The sequence below is a fragment of the Peromyscus eremicus genome, chromosome 5 (assembly GCF_949786415.1).
Source record: "Peromyscus eremicus chromosome 5, PerEre_H2_v1, whole genome shotgun sequence".
In the NCBI taxonomy this organism is placed as follows: Eukaryota; Metazoa; Chordata; class Mammalia; order Rodentia; family Cricetidae; genus Peromyscus; species Peromyscus eremicus.
This window is the reverse complement of record NC_081420.1, coordinates 43,966,719-43,985,226: the sequence shown is the minus strand read 5'-3', so window position 1 is coordinate 43,985,226 and position 18,508 is coordinate 43,966,719. Positions and strand designations below refer to the sequence as shown.

Genomic DNA, 18,508 nt, shown 5'->3' with positions numbered 1-18,508 from the left:
GTACATGCAACAACCCCGGCACTAGTGAGGCAGGAGAACCAAATGTTCAAAGTCATCCTTTCCTATGCCCCACACTCCTCATGTGCAAAATAAAGGCTAACAAGAGCACCTATTTAACCTCCAGTTAAATCTACAAGGTTAGTATTTTACCTGCAGGTAAATGTTTGCTACTATTAAAAGGATTAGCAGTAAGATTAAGGAGAACTATGTTTAATCTCAGATCTTTTAGCTTCATATCCTCTCCTTGCGTATCGGGTGTGTAGGCACTTCCTTTAGTAGCAACTGTTGTGATTGCCCTTAACCTGTCTTCCCTTCACTGGCATATTCCCAGCAATAGCCAGAATAGGCAAACAAAAAAATACTACCGAAAACTGAAGGCATGTACTACTGACACGTTCTTGACTCCCAAAGGAATTTGCAAAAAGAGCTTTGTAATTTTTGACACCCCTCTGGGAATTTTAGAGAATGCTTTGATAGTTCATCTTTCAGGTTCACTAAGGCAACTGAAGTTAAAAATGAGCTATGGCATTCTGATTTAGTCTAGAATTTACCCTAATTGGATGGGTTCATAGAAGTCAGCAGCATGTTTCACCGTGTTTGGTTGAATTACTCCAGTTGTAATGTAAGTGCAATCCTTCCATCACTGCTTATGAGTTATGGTATTTAGACAAACTGCATTTGGAAGGATGTGATCTTCGAATTCAAAGTCCAGTCAACAGTTAATGGCCACGACTTACCAGAAGATATCCAATGTTAAAGGTAACAGGGTGGTCACTCCTACCAACCTTTAAAAGCAAAACTGTCTCTGGAATGTTCTGATTAGAAAACAAATATGAACTTATAGATGTATCTGAAGGAGAAGGCAGCTGAGATTTTTATGACAGTGCAGAGCCCATCTGCGGGCAATTGTGCACAGGAGTCTCCCATCCTGGGCACCAACTTAAACCTGAGCACCTACACTGCCATAATTTATTATTAATTTATCTGCCATTCCAAGAAGGTCTCCAAACTGATGGCTCAAAAGATTCAGCTGTTTTCATCTCTGATCATGATGCCCAAGGGTTAAAGTAAAAATACCACACTGTAAACATCAATTAACACCACAAACATTTTTAAAAAAGGAAGTTTATTGGTCTTTAAATGGCTCAAATTGCAAATAAATGAACCGGGTAGTGGCATCAGCCTAAGACATGTGATGCATCTCTGTCAGCTGGCTTCATAGCACCGAGTACCCAGGAGAGGGAAAGGTCTCAAAGCAAACTGCAATGTTAGTGGTTAGGACCCTGGCTCAACAAGACTGCAATGAGCGTACGCAGCCATGCTGGGCCTGCTGGCTGGGGTTACACAGGGAACTCTAACTGCACATGGCCTAGCCTGTGAAAATATTAAATCAAACCCTTTAAGGACAAATATTTATGATATGCTGAATGTAGTATCTAGACAGCAGAGTTCCTGAACGCCTGTCTCTGGTAACTTCATGTATACACTTGTTTCCTGGAATGCCTGAGCATCTCTTTGACCTGATGAAATTAGGACTGTGCAACAAGAAAAACTGTTTAATCAAGTGTGTTAGCCTCACAGAAGAAAAGAAAAATCTAATAGTGGTTTACTTCCCATTGAAATTATTTTCCTAACAGCATGCTTGAATTCTTGCAGCAGAAACATCACAGCCTTACATTTGGTCAGAGTGTGCCAAACATGTTCAACTGCTTCATGTTAACCTTAGGAAATATAGGTACAGTATTCATTATGAACATAAAGAGACTACAAAGACTCCTCCTAATGCCCAGACTGTAACCTCATGAGTACACATTTAGAACTGACAGGTGGCAAGCATCTTTCCTCAAATGTCCTAGTGCAAACCACATTAGTTCTCCTGATGGTCTTCCCTATGCCCTGCTTCCAGGAGATTAAACACTTAAATGCATATCACTTGCAAAAAGTGATTACTGGGGACCAGCATCCTACATAAAAGGAGCACTCACTCAAACTTAATTGGTACTCACGCCCATAATCGAAAATCATCATATAAATATATGCTGGCCCTTCATCTTTAACTACCTTATAGTTCATTAAAATCAATGAAGGAGCTCTGGAACTCTAAGAACCAGAGTATGGCACACATCATCAATTTGGTCAGACTCCTAGCAGACACACATTTCTCAGGAATCTTCCTTGTAGCTCTACACTGCCTGGCAAGATAAAACCTGTTACCAGTCATGTGGGCAGTGAGTGGCCCCAAGTGCTAGTGAAAACATACCCAGAATGATGTAACTGGATTATTTTCAGTTTCTAAATTAAGGCATATTCAAAAATGTCCATGTATAAGTTCACACCATTTTTCTAAGTTAATTACCAGGTAATTAATATGCAGATTCACAGATGAATTACTCTCAGTTTTACTATATGCAACAACCATGCCAGTAACTTCTTCTTCTAGATTTGCATAACAACAGTTTAAAAAGTGGTACAGTTAACATGTTCACAATTGTCATTTTTTCAAGGCAGTAGAAGACCAAGACATTTTAAAATAATATAAAATTTAAGCTTTATAATAAACACCAGAGGAAGTGGCCGTTCCTCCCACCCCACCCCATCTCACCTCTTGATTAACAGTTCAAGAAAGACTGTCCCCGCCCCCCCCCCCAAAAAAAAAACAAGCTTACACGCTACATTCAGGACTGTGATAAATGTAGGCAATTATGAAATAAGTTGAGCTCGCTTCTTGGTGAAGCCACACAATTTCTTTTTAAGTGAATTTGACTTCCAGTGCAGTTCCAATTCATGCTTTTAGTGATACATAACAATTTCCAAAATGTTAGAGTAATTTCAGTCAATTGAGCCTTCAATGGCAATGCTTATAAATTACATTTATTAGTATGGTCAGGATAAGAAAGGAGTTTGGGCTTTGATTATAAAATGCAGCATCTTTCTCTGATTCTCTTGGCTAAACTTTTCCTCTTCTTCTTTCCATTCTTTTCTTTGCTGTCTTCCATCTTTCTGGCTCGAATTTCCCTCATTAAATCAAAAAATACCTGGAAGTAATAAGAAAGTAGAGTAAATAAACTAGGCAACAGCATGAATGCAGTGCTTCCCTGTCACAGCCGCAAACCTTGGGGATGAGAGAACCTTACCCAGAGCTCCTTCCCGAGATGGACCCAGGGCACCTCACAGGACAGTGCCTGCTGCCCTGCCCCTAAGAAGGCTTGCTGGAGAGTGCAGCAGAGGAAAGCACACAAGCAAGTCGGAGCCTCCAAGGAGCTTGAGAAAAAACAGCAACTTTTCTGAATGGCATATGCCTCTTGGTAAAATATTTGTATAAGAAACAAACATTTTGTATAAGAAAAAAAGTCTATTTATAGTCATTCTCAAGACTCCAATGAAAACTGCTATACAGTAATGATAGGGCCCAAGATAAAACTCAAGAGATAACACGGTACTTCTGAAAGGCTATTATATTTTACATATATGAGTGTTTTGCCTAAATGTATATATGTGCACCAATGGTGTGCTGTGTGCCTCATGTGGCCAGAAGGCAATGGATCCCCTGGAACTGGGGTTCTAGACTGTTCAGTTCTGGGCACTGAACCTGGGTCCTCTTCAAGAGCAGCCAGTGCTTTTAACAGCTGAGCATCTCTCCAGACCATATAAATATATATTTTGAGCACTTTGTGATCAACAAAAGTACTTTGCTAATTAATGGTGATAAAGTTTATAAAGAAAAAAATTATCATAGTAACTAAAAATTGCTAGTGAAATAACTGAGACATTAAATTTCAATTATAAATCTTCTGTTCTCTAACAAAGAAAGGCCTAGAAAAACATAATAAGCTAAGTGTGAGAGGGAAGCTAACTCTCACAGTCCATATTCTAACATTCTGTTGGTCTTTAGAGTCTTGCTGCCTTGAACTCATCAATTTCCTGCCTAAGCGTTACAAATGTTTGAATTTTCTCCAAAAATTCAGTTACTACTTATGGAATTAAAAAAATATACAAAAAACCCCAGCTCACTAAGACTAAAAACAAACAAGAAATATGAAAGATAACATGTCACATGTACACATACACCTCAAATGACAATGACTGCAATGTCTGACATGCCTTCAGCTCTCAAGAGAAACCAACTGAAAACCAACTGCAAGGTGCAGACTATGGAGAAGGCACCGGTGTGGCAGGAGCAGGTCATGCGCATCTGCTTGCGTTTGTAAAAGTGAAGCAATGAAATGATGCAGCGAACACTCACTAGCTTCTTAGGAGCACTGTTTTCAAGAGCAATGGAAGACATTAGAACCACTGGGCACCTCTGAATATACTTTGTTAAGTAATTTCTACCTGGGAAAATTAAAATTGTGTACATTAAAACCAGAAATAAAACATAAAAATCATTAAAAATTGAAAACTGGAAACAAGAATGATTATGTTCAAGTTGACGATACAATCATGAAGAGGAAAGCAGTACTTCAAGAGTCTTTGGGAAACCTTTGGAACACAGTATATGGCAAATTCACCTTAGGTGTTAAAGATTAAAAATAAAAACAAAAGTCCACCAACAAGAAGGACCACAAAGATGCTCAGCATGCATAAGGTTCTAGGTGTGATCCTGAATAACACATACACATATGTATACACTCATATTCACACATATGCACACATAGGTGTACACACACACACATACACCCAAAATCTCATCAACAACAACAAAGCCAAACAAGTCTTAAGAGTCACTCTGTGGCTTACTGTGAAAGTCCCTCCCACTACAGGACAACACAGTGCTGGTCTGTTGCTGTGAAGTCAGAATTTCCAGGGGAATGGTACCTCAAAGTGGTAAGGATCAACGATAGCAAATCTGAACTGGTCACATGTGAATTCACGAGCTTTTCTTCCATTTTTAAAAAGTACTCCTTGTTATGGTTCAGTGAAAATCCACAAAGCAATACTAACTGACAAACATTCTCAGGTTGAGGCTGCTAAATAACAATCTATCAAAGAAACCAAGGATTCTTAGGTAAATAGCTGATTTTTGAGCTGGAGCAAGAAATGTAAAATTTAGACAAGAAAGTGAGGGTGCTATAAAATACTAACGGCACAAAAGAGGAATGAATGATTAAAGGGTAAATTCCGGAGGTGGGGGACACATAATGCTGAAATACCACAATGGCATAAACACCACTGTTGGATGTCAACTCCCAGAGATTTCAGAAGCCTCTGCTTCCAATCCAGATGGGACTAGCTCTAGCAGAAAGCCTTCTTTCTGACCAAAAGTCTTCATGAGAGTCCTCCAGTACTCATCTCTACTGCTGACAGATACAGTGCACTATGAAAAGGATGCATAAGAAGGCTTAAATTTCTAACAAATGAATTCCTTTTAGAAACCACCCAAACTAGAAAACATGGTAGGAAACATTGAAAGTTGGCATCAGCTAATTTGATGAATTAATGAAAGTCCCGTTTCAAGGGCCAACTAAAGAAAACAGCAACTAGAAAAGAGGAACAAGGACCAGACGACCAGCACTCCCCCAATCAGAGGACTTCTTTACTACATTTCTCTCCCCTTCCTCCCATCCTGTTCTGGCTCCAACCTCTTTTCTCATTTTAGGACACCTAGTATGTATGAAATTTGGCTAATTCTACACTAACGACCACAGGAAACTGGTGTATTGTGTTCCCCAAAATATTGTGCACCCTAATAAACTTATCTGGGGCCAGAGAACAGAACAGCCACTAGATATAGAAGCCAGAAAATGGTGGCACACACACCTTTAATCCTAGCATTCCAGAGGCAGAAATCCATCTGGATCTCTGTGAGTTCAAAGCCACACTGGAAACAGCCAGGTGTGGTAACAGTGAGCCTTTAATCTCAGGAAGGGATGGCAGGAAGCAGAAAGGTATTTAAGGTGTGAGGAGAGGAACTAGAGCCTGGTTTAGCTTTTACGCTTTGAGCAGCACAATTCAGCTGAGATCCATTTGGATGAGGACTCAGAAGCTTCCAGTCTGAGGAAACAGGATCAGCTGAGGAATTGGCAAGGTGAGGAAGCTGTGGCTTGTTCTGCTTCTCTGATCTTCTAGCACTCACCCCAATACCTGGCTCCAGCTTTGTTTTTATTAATAAGACCGTCTAACAATTCGTGCTATAGGAAATCCTCTTCACATAAATCAAAATAAAGACAGACAAAACAAATCCAAAGGCTTATGCTTGACTTAAAATATCTATGGTTGAAAAATAAAAACTACCCTCATCAGTATTTCCACTTTAAGTATTTTTTGGCCCTGAGTTCACACCACAGACTACATTAAACTTTCAAGAAGACTAAGGAGCTATTATAAAAACCAATACAAAAAGAAAGTAACTGTATATGTAAAGCTTAGAATGGCTGAAGGCTCTAAGCCACCCAATCCAGAAATCACAAAATAAACCACCCAAATCCTGACAGCATAGTCTTCCATGTTTTTCATGGTTAAAGTGAAGTATGCCGAGTGAAGACATGCGCTGATTAGGAGACAATAATGACAACAGAGGAGAGTGGACAAAAGATCAATGTTATTACTATACAGTAGACACAAATCAAAAGGAATGAAGTCTGTTGATAGACAGGCAGAAAAGAGAGACTTCAGACTTGGCAGAAGATTGACAGTAGGCCAATGAATCAATCAAGGCTTGAGCAGTCTCACTGGTAATCAGGGCTCACCATTTTCATGCAAGTTGTAATGGCCGTTTAAATTGGACTAGCAAGGCTCTATGAAAATGGCTTCTTATAAAGATGATGGAACACAAGGACACTGTATGGTAGGCACTTTGTCATCATAGTTTAAAAAGAATCCTTGCCTTTTTCTGAGCACCCACAGAAAGTTCAGTGCAGTACTGTTTGTAGTAGAAAGATTTGTGGGTGCTGGGGGAGAGATGGCACAGTGTTTAAAAGCACTTTTTCCTTTTAATGGTTCATTATAAAGATTCATCATGACTTAAAACTAGTTTGTTATTGGACACATGTAGTTCTAGTCTTTTGCATCTATAAATATTGTTTTAATGACTACAACTGTAAATATATATATATATGATTTTTTCTTTAAATACATTTTAATTTGTTACTTCAATAATTTTGTGTTTATTGGCTTTACATTTTTTTATACAATATATTTTGATCATATTCTTTCTCTCCCCCAACTCCTTCCAGTCTTCTCCACCTCCCTACCCACCCAACTTTATTTTTTCTTTTTTCTCTCTCAAACAACACAAAAACAAATGAAAACAAACATACACCTCCTCCCCAAGACAACAAAACAAAACAAAACAAAATAAAATAAAAAACATACCAAAACCACAGAGTCCCTTTTGTGTTGGCCAACTACTCCTGAGCTGCCCTGCAGTGTAGGTTGATAAATCCAGTGACAGTGCATTGGAGAAAACGAATTTTCTCTCTCCCAGCACCATAAATTACTAAGAGTTTCTTGGGCAGGAGTGGCACTTTGTGCCACTTCCTCTTGTCCCTGCTAGGATCAACACACTTTTAGAATTGGAAGTGATAGATAACCACCACACTGCCTGTCCATAAGCATGAGCCCTTTTCTACATTCTTGCCAAGAATATATCTTAATTTTCCTAATGAGATGGACTAAAAAATATGACATTATGTTTTTAAATAGTACTTCTGTTTTTACAGGTAAGACTCAGCTCCTTCTCAAGTTGAAGGCCATCTACATTGTTTTCCTGTCATGCATTTGGACTGCAGTCTTGCTAGATGGATGACTGTCTTCTCACTATCCTGTGAGTACTCTGATCCCACCTCCACAGCCTCTGAGGTCAGCAGATGATTACCACAAGACTGTGACAGCACAGCTCATCTCTGTGGACTGCTACTATATGCCTCTCTTCTCCTTAGTCCCAGTCACTTTTAGGGTGCTCACAAGCTGCTTAAGACAATTAGGAAGAAAGAACTCATATGTTCCAAGTGTTCAATTTTTCCTTCCACCCCCATCCCCCCAGGACACTGAATCTTAAAATATATAAGTACTTTAAAAATATTTAACATAATCTTACAGAAAACCAGTACATCATATGGAACAGAAATATTCTAGGACTCACTGTATATAAGTTCTAAAAGTCTGACCACATTTCTACAAAAATTTAATTATAATGATGTCATTATATCTATTACAGATTGTGGTAGTTTGAATGTAATTGGCCCCTATAAGCTCATAGGGAGAAGCACTATTAGAAGGTGTAGCTTTGTTGGCGTGGGTATGTGCGGACTTGTTGGAGGAAGTATGTCACTGTGGGGGTGGGATTTGAGGTCTCCTATGCTCAAGCTATACCCCATGAGACAATTTACTTCCTGTTGCCTGTTGATCAACTCTCAGCTCCTTCTCCAGTATCATGTCTGCCTGAATGCTGCCATGACCTGCCATGATGATAATGGAATAAACCTCTGAAACTGTAAGCCAACCCAAGTAAATGTTTTCCTTTTTAAGAGTTACCGAGGTCATGGTTTCTTTTCACAGCAATAGAAACCCTAACACAGATGAACAAAAAGAATTTATGATTTTTTTTAACCTCATGCTTTCTGCGTCAATTTTCTTTTTCTTTTCTTAGTATGTATGTGTGTTTCTTCTTGAGACATGCTCTCACCGTGACTATGTGGACTAGGCTGGCCTTGACCTCACAGAGCTCTGCCTGCCTTGGCCTCCCCAGTGCTGGGATTAAAGGTCATGCTATCACGCCTGGCCAACCTTATATTTTCTAAATCAGGATTATGGACTTCTAAGTATAAGCAGACCAACCTACAAAAACTTGAGGCCATCTACAGAAATGTGACTCAAGTGTGGCCCATCTGGAAGCTTTTTAGAAATACAAACGCTCAGGCCCTGTTCCAGAACAAATGTTCCAGAAAAATCTCTAGTGGTGAGCCTTAAGTGCTGAAAGTCGTGGGAGTTTACAGCAGGTGACAACTGGTATTTAACAGGTTGACCTACCAGATGAATAATTCTCTGATGGGGAACCCCACTTGGCAAAGACCATGGGGTTACTGACTGTAAATGACTGGTTGCTTCTGTCTGTAATTTTTCTCATGTGCTACTACATTTCTTCCCTAAAAACAGCTATAGGTGTTTTCCCACTGCTTGTATGTTTATCTTGTGAAAATATTCCACCTACTGGGCACACATATAGCTGTGGATGGTCAGGAAGATGATTTCTGCTTAAGCTGTATAATTCTGATGAATAGAAATAATACTAGAATATTTTTCATTACTACAACTGACACAGGAAAATTCTCAGCTACAGAGACTGCCTTTTACACATTTAGCTGATTTTAGACTTTAGAACAAATTCAAAACAGACTAGCTGCTCCTGCAGAGAATACACAAGGACACGTTTTCAAGTGTTTGTTGAATCAAAGTCAGGCACAAAACAACTTTAGTACACAAAATTTTCTCAGCAGTTGACTCTCTGTACATACCCCTGGTCACTCAAGGTTCAGCAAACTAATTGTTTATTGCTTAAGTCTTGAATTTCAATGTCTGCTCTACTCACCATGCCTGGTCAGTGTGACCTCCCTAGCCTGAGAGAAACTGTATGATTTCTCATGGCTCTGTCTCTTATTGTTTACTCAAGAAACGCTTTGTGACCCTGAAAATGTGATTCATATTTGTCCAGAATTTTTGCTGTAGAAGAAGTGTGAGAGATGTAAAAATGTGAGAGAAGTGTGAAGAGATGTAGCTAGTGGGTAGAAAGATATAGAAGATGTAGCTGTATAGGACAGAGATGTGCATGTAGCGTAGAGAGAAGAGGTGAATAAGTGAGTGATTGAGAGAGAGAGTGAGTGAGTGAATGATGCAGTAGTATGTGAAGGAATGTACCAGAGCAGAGAGAAGAAATATGTATACAAGAGAGATGTGAAACTGTATAGAAAAGAGTTATAACTGTGTACAGAGATGTGTGGCTGTGCAGAGAGATGTATATATGTAAAGACAGATATGTAACTGTATGTAAAGAATGTAGCTGTGTGGAAACAGAGAGATGATTTTTGAAGATGAAGTAAAAGAGAAAGTTACCATCACAAAGCATGTATGCTTCCTTATTTTTCCCTTGCCACCTTCGTGGATTTTTTTTTTTTTTTTTTTTTTTTTTTTGGTGCATACCCTGGGCTGCTGGAGGTTGGTCCCCAAGTATTAAGCAATACTTAAGGATGTGTGCTTGTTAGGAATGATGAACAGCTAGCCTGCACAGTACATTTAAGAGGTTCCTCTGGACAGTCACAGTATAGAGACCAAAGAACATCCTACTGGGAGTCTCTAAGAGCCAGAGCCATCTCAGCCCTGAAGACAGTCTCCTCTAATCCTGGAAAGGGTTCCACACAGTTCCCAAGAAGGGTCTCTATACACAGTGTGGGAAGATAAGGGGAATGTAGAGGATTTCCCTTTGCACTCAGGGAAACAAAGGCTGAGGATAAAGAATCACAGCAGTAATGGAGACTTTAGAATAATCTTAAATAGGAGTTTCTCCATCCAGAAGGCATCTTCCCTTTAGAGACCTTACATAGCACTAGGAAGGCATCAGTCAGGGCAAGCACATACAGTGCTGGCATGTTAGAGTCTAGAGAATTTCTTTTACACTATGCAACCCCATTAAAAATAAAGCAGTAAGTGGGATGGGGGATGCTGCTGATGATTTTTAAAAAGCACATTTAGCCATAATGTCTTGTATCTGAGAAAGTCAAAGACTAAGTGAAGTATAACATTTCTAACATGTCTTACTTAAGTATTTAGGGATGATAAAAATCAGTCTCTTTCTGGGATGGTGAAATGGCTTAGTGGATGAAGGCGTTTGCCACCAAGCCTGAGGACCTGAGTTTAATCTCTGGTGGAAGGAGAGAACAGACTCCTGTGAGCTAGCCTCTGACATCCACAGGTGTGCTATGGCATCCTTCTCCCCAATAAATAAAAGCAAACTAAAAAAATAAATAAATAAAAAAAATCACTCTATTAAATCTTAGTTTGGATCTCAGAATCTAGATAAAGTAGTATAACGGGCCAATCAACAACTTACACACCTTAAAGTAACAGTGAGAGCCACATTTTACCTTGTCAACATTGGCGCGTGTTTTAGCAGATGTCTCCACGTAGTTAACATTCCACTGGTCAGCTCTGTTTTTTGCCTCTTCTACAGAAACCTGCCTTTTATCTTCCAAATCTGATTTGTTACCAACCAGGAGAAATGGAACATTCTCATCTTCTTTTACTCTTAAAATCTGCTCCCTAGATAAGTAAAAGCAAGAAAGAAATATTAACACAATGCTTATACATGGTGCATAGACATGCATTCAGGCAAACTACCCACACATACTAAAAGCAGTGTGGCATGGTAAGTGTGACACTAGTACTGTACAAGCACATCATTTGAGGAGACAGGAAGCAACGGCCTGCCCTGGTGACAGATGAGCAGGAAGGGTGGAGGCTGCAGATAGTTAGGAAGTAGCACCTGGGCTACACTTGCAGGTTAGATCATGTGGAGCACCTTCCATGACCAGTCAGACTTTCCTGCTGTTGCTGAGTCCCTAGGCCCACTTTTCTTTATGGGAAGGGAACACATTGGAGTTACACAGAAGAGCAATGAATCATCCTGATTTCCTAGAGTGGTCCATAATAACTATGGTGAAAAAATGTATTCCATTACTTACACAGGGCCTGCTACATAATAAACCCTTTCCTATTTTCTGGGGGAATGGATGGGCATACATTAACACTTATATAACTTTCCATGTCTCTAGTTTATAAGTTTCCAGGATCTGTAGTTCTTTATGCAATACCACATATGAAATTCCTTTACAGAAACAACAAATCTAATCTTATAAATCAAGTCATCTTGTGCATTTTCTCAATTACATGCCTTTGTAGGGGGAAGACTGCTCTCTTAGATTCCTTTTAGGCTCACTATTTCTCACAGGCTCATCTTTTTTGTCAAGTTTTCCCAATCCCTGCCCTTTCTGGATCTTCTATAATATCACTGCCCATGTTTCCTACTTTACCCTCCATTGGGTTTTACTTCATGCCTTATATATACAACTAGGCTGTGCAAATCTTGATTAGAGGACATAGTACATGCTTCTTTTGTGCCTTGCACAATGACATTCCTATCACAGAAACAAAAATATAGAAGGAAGGAGCATCTTTAATGATGCACTCAGTACTTTTAAGATTACTCCAGAGACTTCATGCTGACGTCCCTCAGATAGAGTAATGCCATTTCCTCTAAGCCAAATGTATGCCACACTCTGATTAAGTACAAAGTAAAGAAAATACACTGTAGAACACAGTCAAGTACGCGAATCGACAGTGATTATTATTCTCATTTTATAAATGAGAACATGTAAATCTATAAGATTATTTGTATTTTAAAAATTCTGGACACCGATATTGTAAGGAGAATGGCAATGTGTCTTTGACTATGCCACAAGTGCTTAGAAATTAATAACTACTACAAAAATATGGAGAGCGTCATTGTGATCCCTGTACTATCACAGCAACAGTAATGCTGTACTCTTAAAGAGAGATGGTTTAGGAAAGCATAAGGGGTCTCTGGGTACTTGAAACCACAATGTGCTAATGCTAGGGCAGCTGTAAGATCTGAATATGTATGTGTATATCCACAGTGGCCAGAGTCACACACTGATACCAAAGTGGAAAGACACTAAAAGATTAATAAGCAAAAAGCTCTAGTTATCCACCTGTTTCTAGAAAGAACAGTCGTGTGTACAATCTGAGATTAGGCTCAGCCATACCTGAAGTCAGCTGTGGCTGCAAAGGATTCCATCTCTGTGATAGAGAAGACACAGAGGAAGCCCTCCCCACTCCGGAAGTAGTTGTCTCTAATTGCAGCGTAGTCCTCCTGCCCAGCTGTATCTAAGATGTCGATCTGCACCTCCTCCCCGTCCAGCACTACCTTCTTCCGGTAGCTGTCTGCTTTAGTAGGTTCATAGTCCTCTACAAACTAGAAAACATGAAACACACATCCGTCTTTTAATTATTATTTTTATTTTAAAAAAATCGTATTTAGAAATCACTACTCTTTACCTGTTTTCCCCAAATGGTAAAAACTGTATCAATTTTCATTTCAGATAACTGGTCAGCTTCTTTATCTGCAAAAAGACTGGGTTGAAGTCTTCTAGGCTATTTACAGCTTGAAATTAGTCCATTTTCTTTCTAAAAGCACTACATATACAAAAAGCATTACATATATATTTTTATCAGATTTGGAATCCCACTCTTGATGACTCCAAATATGCAAGATTTTGTTACCAGAATTGTGGAGATAATTAACAAACTAATATTTAGATAAGTACCACTAAGTCTTTCTCCAAAATGAGACGAGTCAATACAGTATGAATACCACTCTCTAGTAAACCTTAACCTTTGAGACTCCCAACCATCTGATCTGACCTTTAAACAGTGCCCTCCCCACTCCCATTATTATGCCCACAGATCTCTTTGCTATGAGCACTCACACACAGTGTGGGTTTTTAAATTTTGTTTTTATAAATATTTTCATTATTTGCTTAATGTTTCTATCAGTTACTAGAACTTACCTTTGACAGCAGGGGCCCTGAACTATTACTTCCTCAGCTCTATATATCCTAAGTCTAGAACAGCAAACAGTACATGGTAGACCAGAGGTTCTCAACCTTCCTAATGCTGTGACCCTTTAATACAGTTCCTCATGTTGTGGTGACCCCAACCAAAAAATTATTTTCGTTGCTACTTCATAACTGTTATTTTGCTAGTTATAAACTGTAAATATTTGTGTTTTCTGATGGTCTTAGGCAACCCCTGTGAAAGGGTTGTTCAACCCCCAAAGTGGTTGTGACCCACAGGTTGAGAACTATTGTAGTAGACAATCACAATAATTATTTGAGACATAACTGTTTAAGTTCTTAAATTTATTTTACATCCCGACTGCAGTTTCCCCTCCCTCCTCTCTTCTGAGCTCCCCTCCCACCTTCCTTCTGCCCCTCCCATCCCCTCATCCTCCATTTCTATTCAGAAAAGGGCAGGCCTCCTATGGATATCAACAAAACATGGCATATCAAGTTGCAGTAAGACTAAGCACCTCCCCATGTATTAAGGCTGGGCAAGGTAACCCAATATGAGGAATAGGGTCCCAAAAGTCAGTAAAAGAGTCAAAAACAGCCCCTGCTGCCACTGAGCATGGAAGATCTTTCCATCTTCTGATAGCTTCTCCAATTTCTTTCTTCAAAGACTTCTTGTCATACAGGTCTTCCCCTTGCTTGGTTAAAGTCACCCCAAGATATTTTATAATATTTGTGGCTATTGTGAAGGGTGTTGTTTCCCTGACTTCTTTCTCAGCCCATTTATCATTTGTATATAGGAGAGCTACTTACAGCTGTAGGAGTTCCCTGGTAGAATTTTTGGGGTTGCTTATAAAACACGTTTTAGTAACCGTAAAATTATCCAATATTCTACCAACATTCTACTCTAGTCCCCCCCCCCCCTTTCTAACACTGTGCTTAACTATTCAGTCCAAGTTAACACACTGAGAACCCCAGCATCTTCTGGGAGTGAAACCAGGGACTGGTTCTGAGCAGCCTTTGCAGAGGTCTCTGGCTCTATCACTTCTATCTTTATACTAGCATGGTAAATACCTTTGCAAACCTCTTTACGGTTTGTTTGGAAAAAAAGAAAAGCAATGTACATTCTCAGGACTGGCCTGGACGGTAAGACAAGGGTTCTCTACAACTGTAGCCCAGTGAGACGACAGTCGTCACCCCCACCACTGGTCTCAGGGTGACTGCTGAGCACAAGGACATCGGCTTCACCATGTGGGGTGTGGGCAGCCAGGACAAGACTGGGCACCGTGGTGCTACTTCCACAACACCCACGGCTTGATCTTCATAATAGACAGCGTATGAATGAGGTTCCTGAGGGGTCATCAGGATGAGGCTGAGCTATGCGATGCTTCTGTGGTGTTTGCCAACAAGCAGACAGACACTAACTGCCCCCACCCGCCCTGCCACGAGTACAGCTGAAATCACACACAAGCTGGGGCTGCACTCTCTATGCCACAGAACTGGTACATTCAGGTCACCTGTCTCACCAGCGGGGATGGCTCTCTAGAGGATTAGACTGGCTGTCTAATCAGGTCTGCAACCAGAAGTGAACCAGATCCTTCCCCATCTTACTTCTCTGCCCTCAGCTTTCCTTTCATGTGGCAAGCATGACTCCATGGTCTTGAGTGCCAGGGCTGTCTTCATGGGTTGGTCCCATGCACATAAAGCCTATAGCCAGGTTTTATATAATGTAAATAGTTTCTGTTTCTACCCAATTTCTGGTACTCCTATGCAGTATTACTTAGCTTTTTGATTCTGAAAAGAGAACCAATTCTCTGATAGTAGTGAGGAGGGATTTGGATGTCAGGGCACTGGATTCCTGGAGCCTGCAGGCTGTAGACCAGTGTTAGGATTCATTTTGGTGGTTGGTTTTTAACCCAAACTCAGTGCTTTTAGAAAAAAGTAAGACGAGAACACTTCAACACACAGAAGTGCGGAAGTTTTGCAGTAACAGCCTGCATACTAGCCCACTGGATAGGCTGTTACCCTGTGGGAACAAACCACCATCAGCTGCATGACCAGTGGAGACCCTGTGACCTGACTGCCTTTGGGTCACCTGCATGCCATAGCTTGATTGTACTTGTGGTCACACTGGGGCAGCTGGCAGCCATGAGGGTGCAGGGCCTGGCCTTGGCCTTGGCTAGTGGGAGGCTGGGCTAGAAGGCAATCCACATTTACACCTTGTTCTTGGGCCCACTTGGACATGCTGGTGGCAGACTAGGAGCTGGTATAAGCTGGCACGGTAGGTTCACTCCAGCCCCACATCCTTGAGCACGCCCTCTCCATGTGTGCAGCCGCTGCCTCCCTCAGCCTGCAAGGGTCTGACCTGCCATCCAAAGATGACCTTTGTTTTTTTTTTCCTTTTGTGTTTTGATAAACACTAAAGAAGCTGGAGCTGTTCAATTTGTCTTAGGGAAACCTCAGAACTGGTTTATTTGGTGTTGTGGAGCATTTTACTGCTTTTAGTACATAATTAGTAATCAACTGTTTTGTACACTTGTTTTCAGTTGTCACTTTGACAAGCACTGAAATTATAGCTATTAGAATAAAGTCTCTTACCTATTTTTAAAAAGTTAAAACATAAATGTTCTTATTTTTGGTTTCCTTTCTGGCAGGAAAGGAACTAGTGATGGGCATGGTAGCTCAGACCTGTAATCTTAGCCTGTGGGAAGCTGAGGCAGACAAACTGCCCTGAGTTTCAAGCTGGTATGGATTAGACAGTGAGATCCTGCCTCAAATCCCCACCCAAAAAAGGAGAGGGGAGGACTAATACAAAGATTAGTTTCTGAGAAGACTAGACATGAAATGAACAGTACAGAAAAGAAAATGAACAAATAAACCAGGGCTGCCTCAGCCTCCTCCCAGTGTTTTTTGTCATTGACAAACAGGACAATCACAGATTTGAGGGTGTGGGGTGTATGTGAAAGGGCAGATATGTAAGCAACAGAAATGGACTTGAGGTGTTAAAAATTGCACTGTTTTTTTTTTTTTTTTTTGATCAGACTACCAAGTTTAATAGTTGGTCATTCACCAGAGATGATTCTTCCTGGACAAGGTGGGGAACCTCTATGAGGTTCTATTTTTTCCTTCTAGAACGGAAACACTACTACTTACCACCCAGGATTGTTACAAGGATTAGGAAAGAAAGTAAGTCTGCTGCAACTATAAACAGGGAGTCTATTGAGAGGAGGAGGTGAGAATAAGTGGTCAAATATACGTTTCTAATTTCTAACTTTATTATCACTTCTAATAATTAGACTTGATAATATTCTATTGGGAAAAGAAAACAGTCTGATACACATACACACAAATCTGTGATCTGACTAATAATTATAAATTTTTGTGACATGGCCTGGGCCTGTATCTATTTATGGTGGGTGCAGTACCATGGTGAACATGGACTTTGTTCTGAGGTTTTTTAACAAAGATTTCATATGTTAATTTCAGGACTCAATGATATTCTACACCTACTAGAAATTCAAGGAGGGAATTGCCATTAATATATTTTAAAAACACTAAAGTTAGATTACTAAAAAGAAAAAGGAGACAGCTTTCAATTTTATTTTGTTTTGAAAGCCTGGGATCTAGAGACTGGCTCTTGAGTTTTTGATTGTTAAATTAAGTAGGAACAGATGTTGGCTCTAAATGTAAAAGTGGAAAGATATTATTAGGAGCTTTCAAGGATTGAAAGAATCCAACCAATTAACACTAACCTAAGCTAGAGGTCGACTCAGTGGAAGCCCAACTCATGCTATTCAAGTGAAGTCACACTTACCTCATCATACATGAACTGCAGAGTCAGGGCAGACTTGCCCACTCCACCACTGCCCACCATGATGACTTTGTGTAAGGCCAAAGAATTCTGACCCTTGGGTTTATTTGCAGCCATCCTGTTTCCCAGAGTCTTCAGAGGATTAAGAAGAATCTAAGACAAATGAAACAGGTAGGGCTCAGTACACTCCTTAGAATTCCAGTGGAGGAAAGAAACACAGTGTCCTTAGAGGGAGAATCAGCCATCAGAGAATGCAACAGCAATAAGACAAAGACAGTGATTCAAGGGCATTATCTTCGAATAGATTCTGTAATGAATGAGCTGTGACCAAATGTGAACATTTCCCAGGGCAACAACATGCTGGTAATAATGGGGTATTAGTTACATTGGAGTATCTTCACTAGAGTATGAGAACAGGCTAAAGGGTTATTTTGTTTTTGTGTTAATTCATATGGGCAGCGCTTAAAGAAATGTACCTCCTAATTTCAGTAAGAAACAGAGACTGCCATTTACGTTAAGGACCTCCTTGGAAAGGCTTGCTGTAAGTGAAGAAATCTCATCCAAGAACTGGTAACAGTCTTACAGATAGGATCCCAGCAGTGTGTAATTCAACAACCATGCTATGGGGACATCTGTGGTTTTTAGAGTAATCAATATAACTTGACTGCTTTGATGTAGCATGCCTTCCCTTTCCTTAGAACATTTGTTTTACTATATTAAGGCTCTCAATGTGGAGTCCAGATTCTTTTTTTTTTCAATAAATCTTCCTTTTTTTTAAAAAAAAGATTTTATTTATTATCTATACAATGTTTCTGCCTGCATGCCAGAAGAGGGCACCAGATCTCATTGTAGATGGTTGTGAGCCACCATGTGGTTGCTGGGAATTGAACTTAGGAACTCTGGAAGGACAGCCAGTGCTCTTAACCTCTGAGCTACCTCTCTAGCCCAAGTCCAGATTCTTATAGAAGCTGTAGTGGTGATGGGTGCTAATGGCACACAGATGCCTTTGGCCAGGGTATCAGGACTTAGGAGGAAAAAGCGGCTGCAAACTCACAGCAAACACTGAGCACGTAGGGAAGCTCAAGTAAAACTTTGTGTTGTTAGGCACTCAAGGGTTGCC

The 18,508-nt window shown here is 40.1% G+C and overlaps 1 protein-coding gene across 2 annotated transcripts in view; it reads right to left on the bottom strand.

The window, feature by feature from the left end:
* Positions 1-2,900: 2,900 nt before the first annotated feature.
* The window catches only part of Rala (RAS like proto-oncogene A), a 59,506-nt gene continuing 43,898 nt past the window's right edge, over positions 2,901-18,508 (bottom strand). For both annotated transcript variants that reach the window (XM_059263372.1, XM_059263373.1), the window contains exons 2-5: positions 17,392-17,541; positions 12,774-12,982; positions 11,076-11,250; positions 2,901-3,035 (exon numbers count right to left, since the gene is read on the bottom strand). In XM_059263372.1, coding sequence (XP_059119355.1) covers positions 2,913-3,035; positions 11,076-11,250; positions 12,774-12,982; positions 17,392-17,505 — 621 coding nt within the window. In that variant the 5' untranslated portion in view covers positions 17,506-17,541 and the 3' untranslated portion in view covers positions 2,901-2,912. The remainder of the gene's footprint in view (positions 3,036-11,075; positions 11,251-12,773; positions 12,983-17,391; positions 17,542-18,508) is intronic.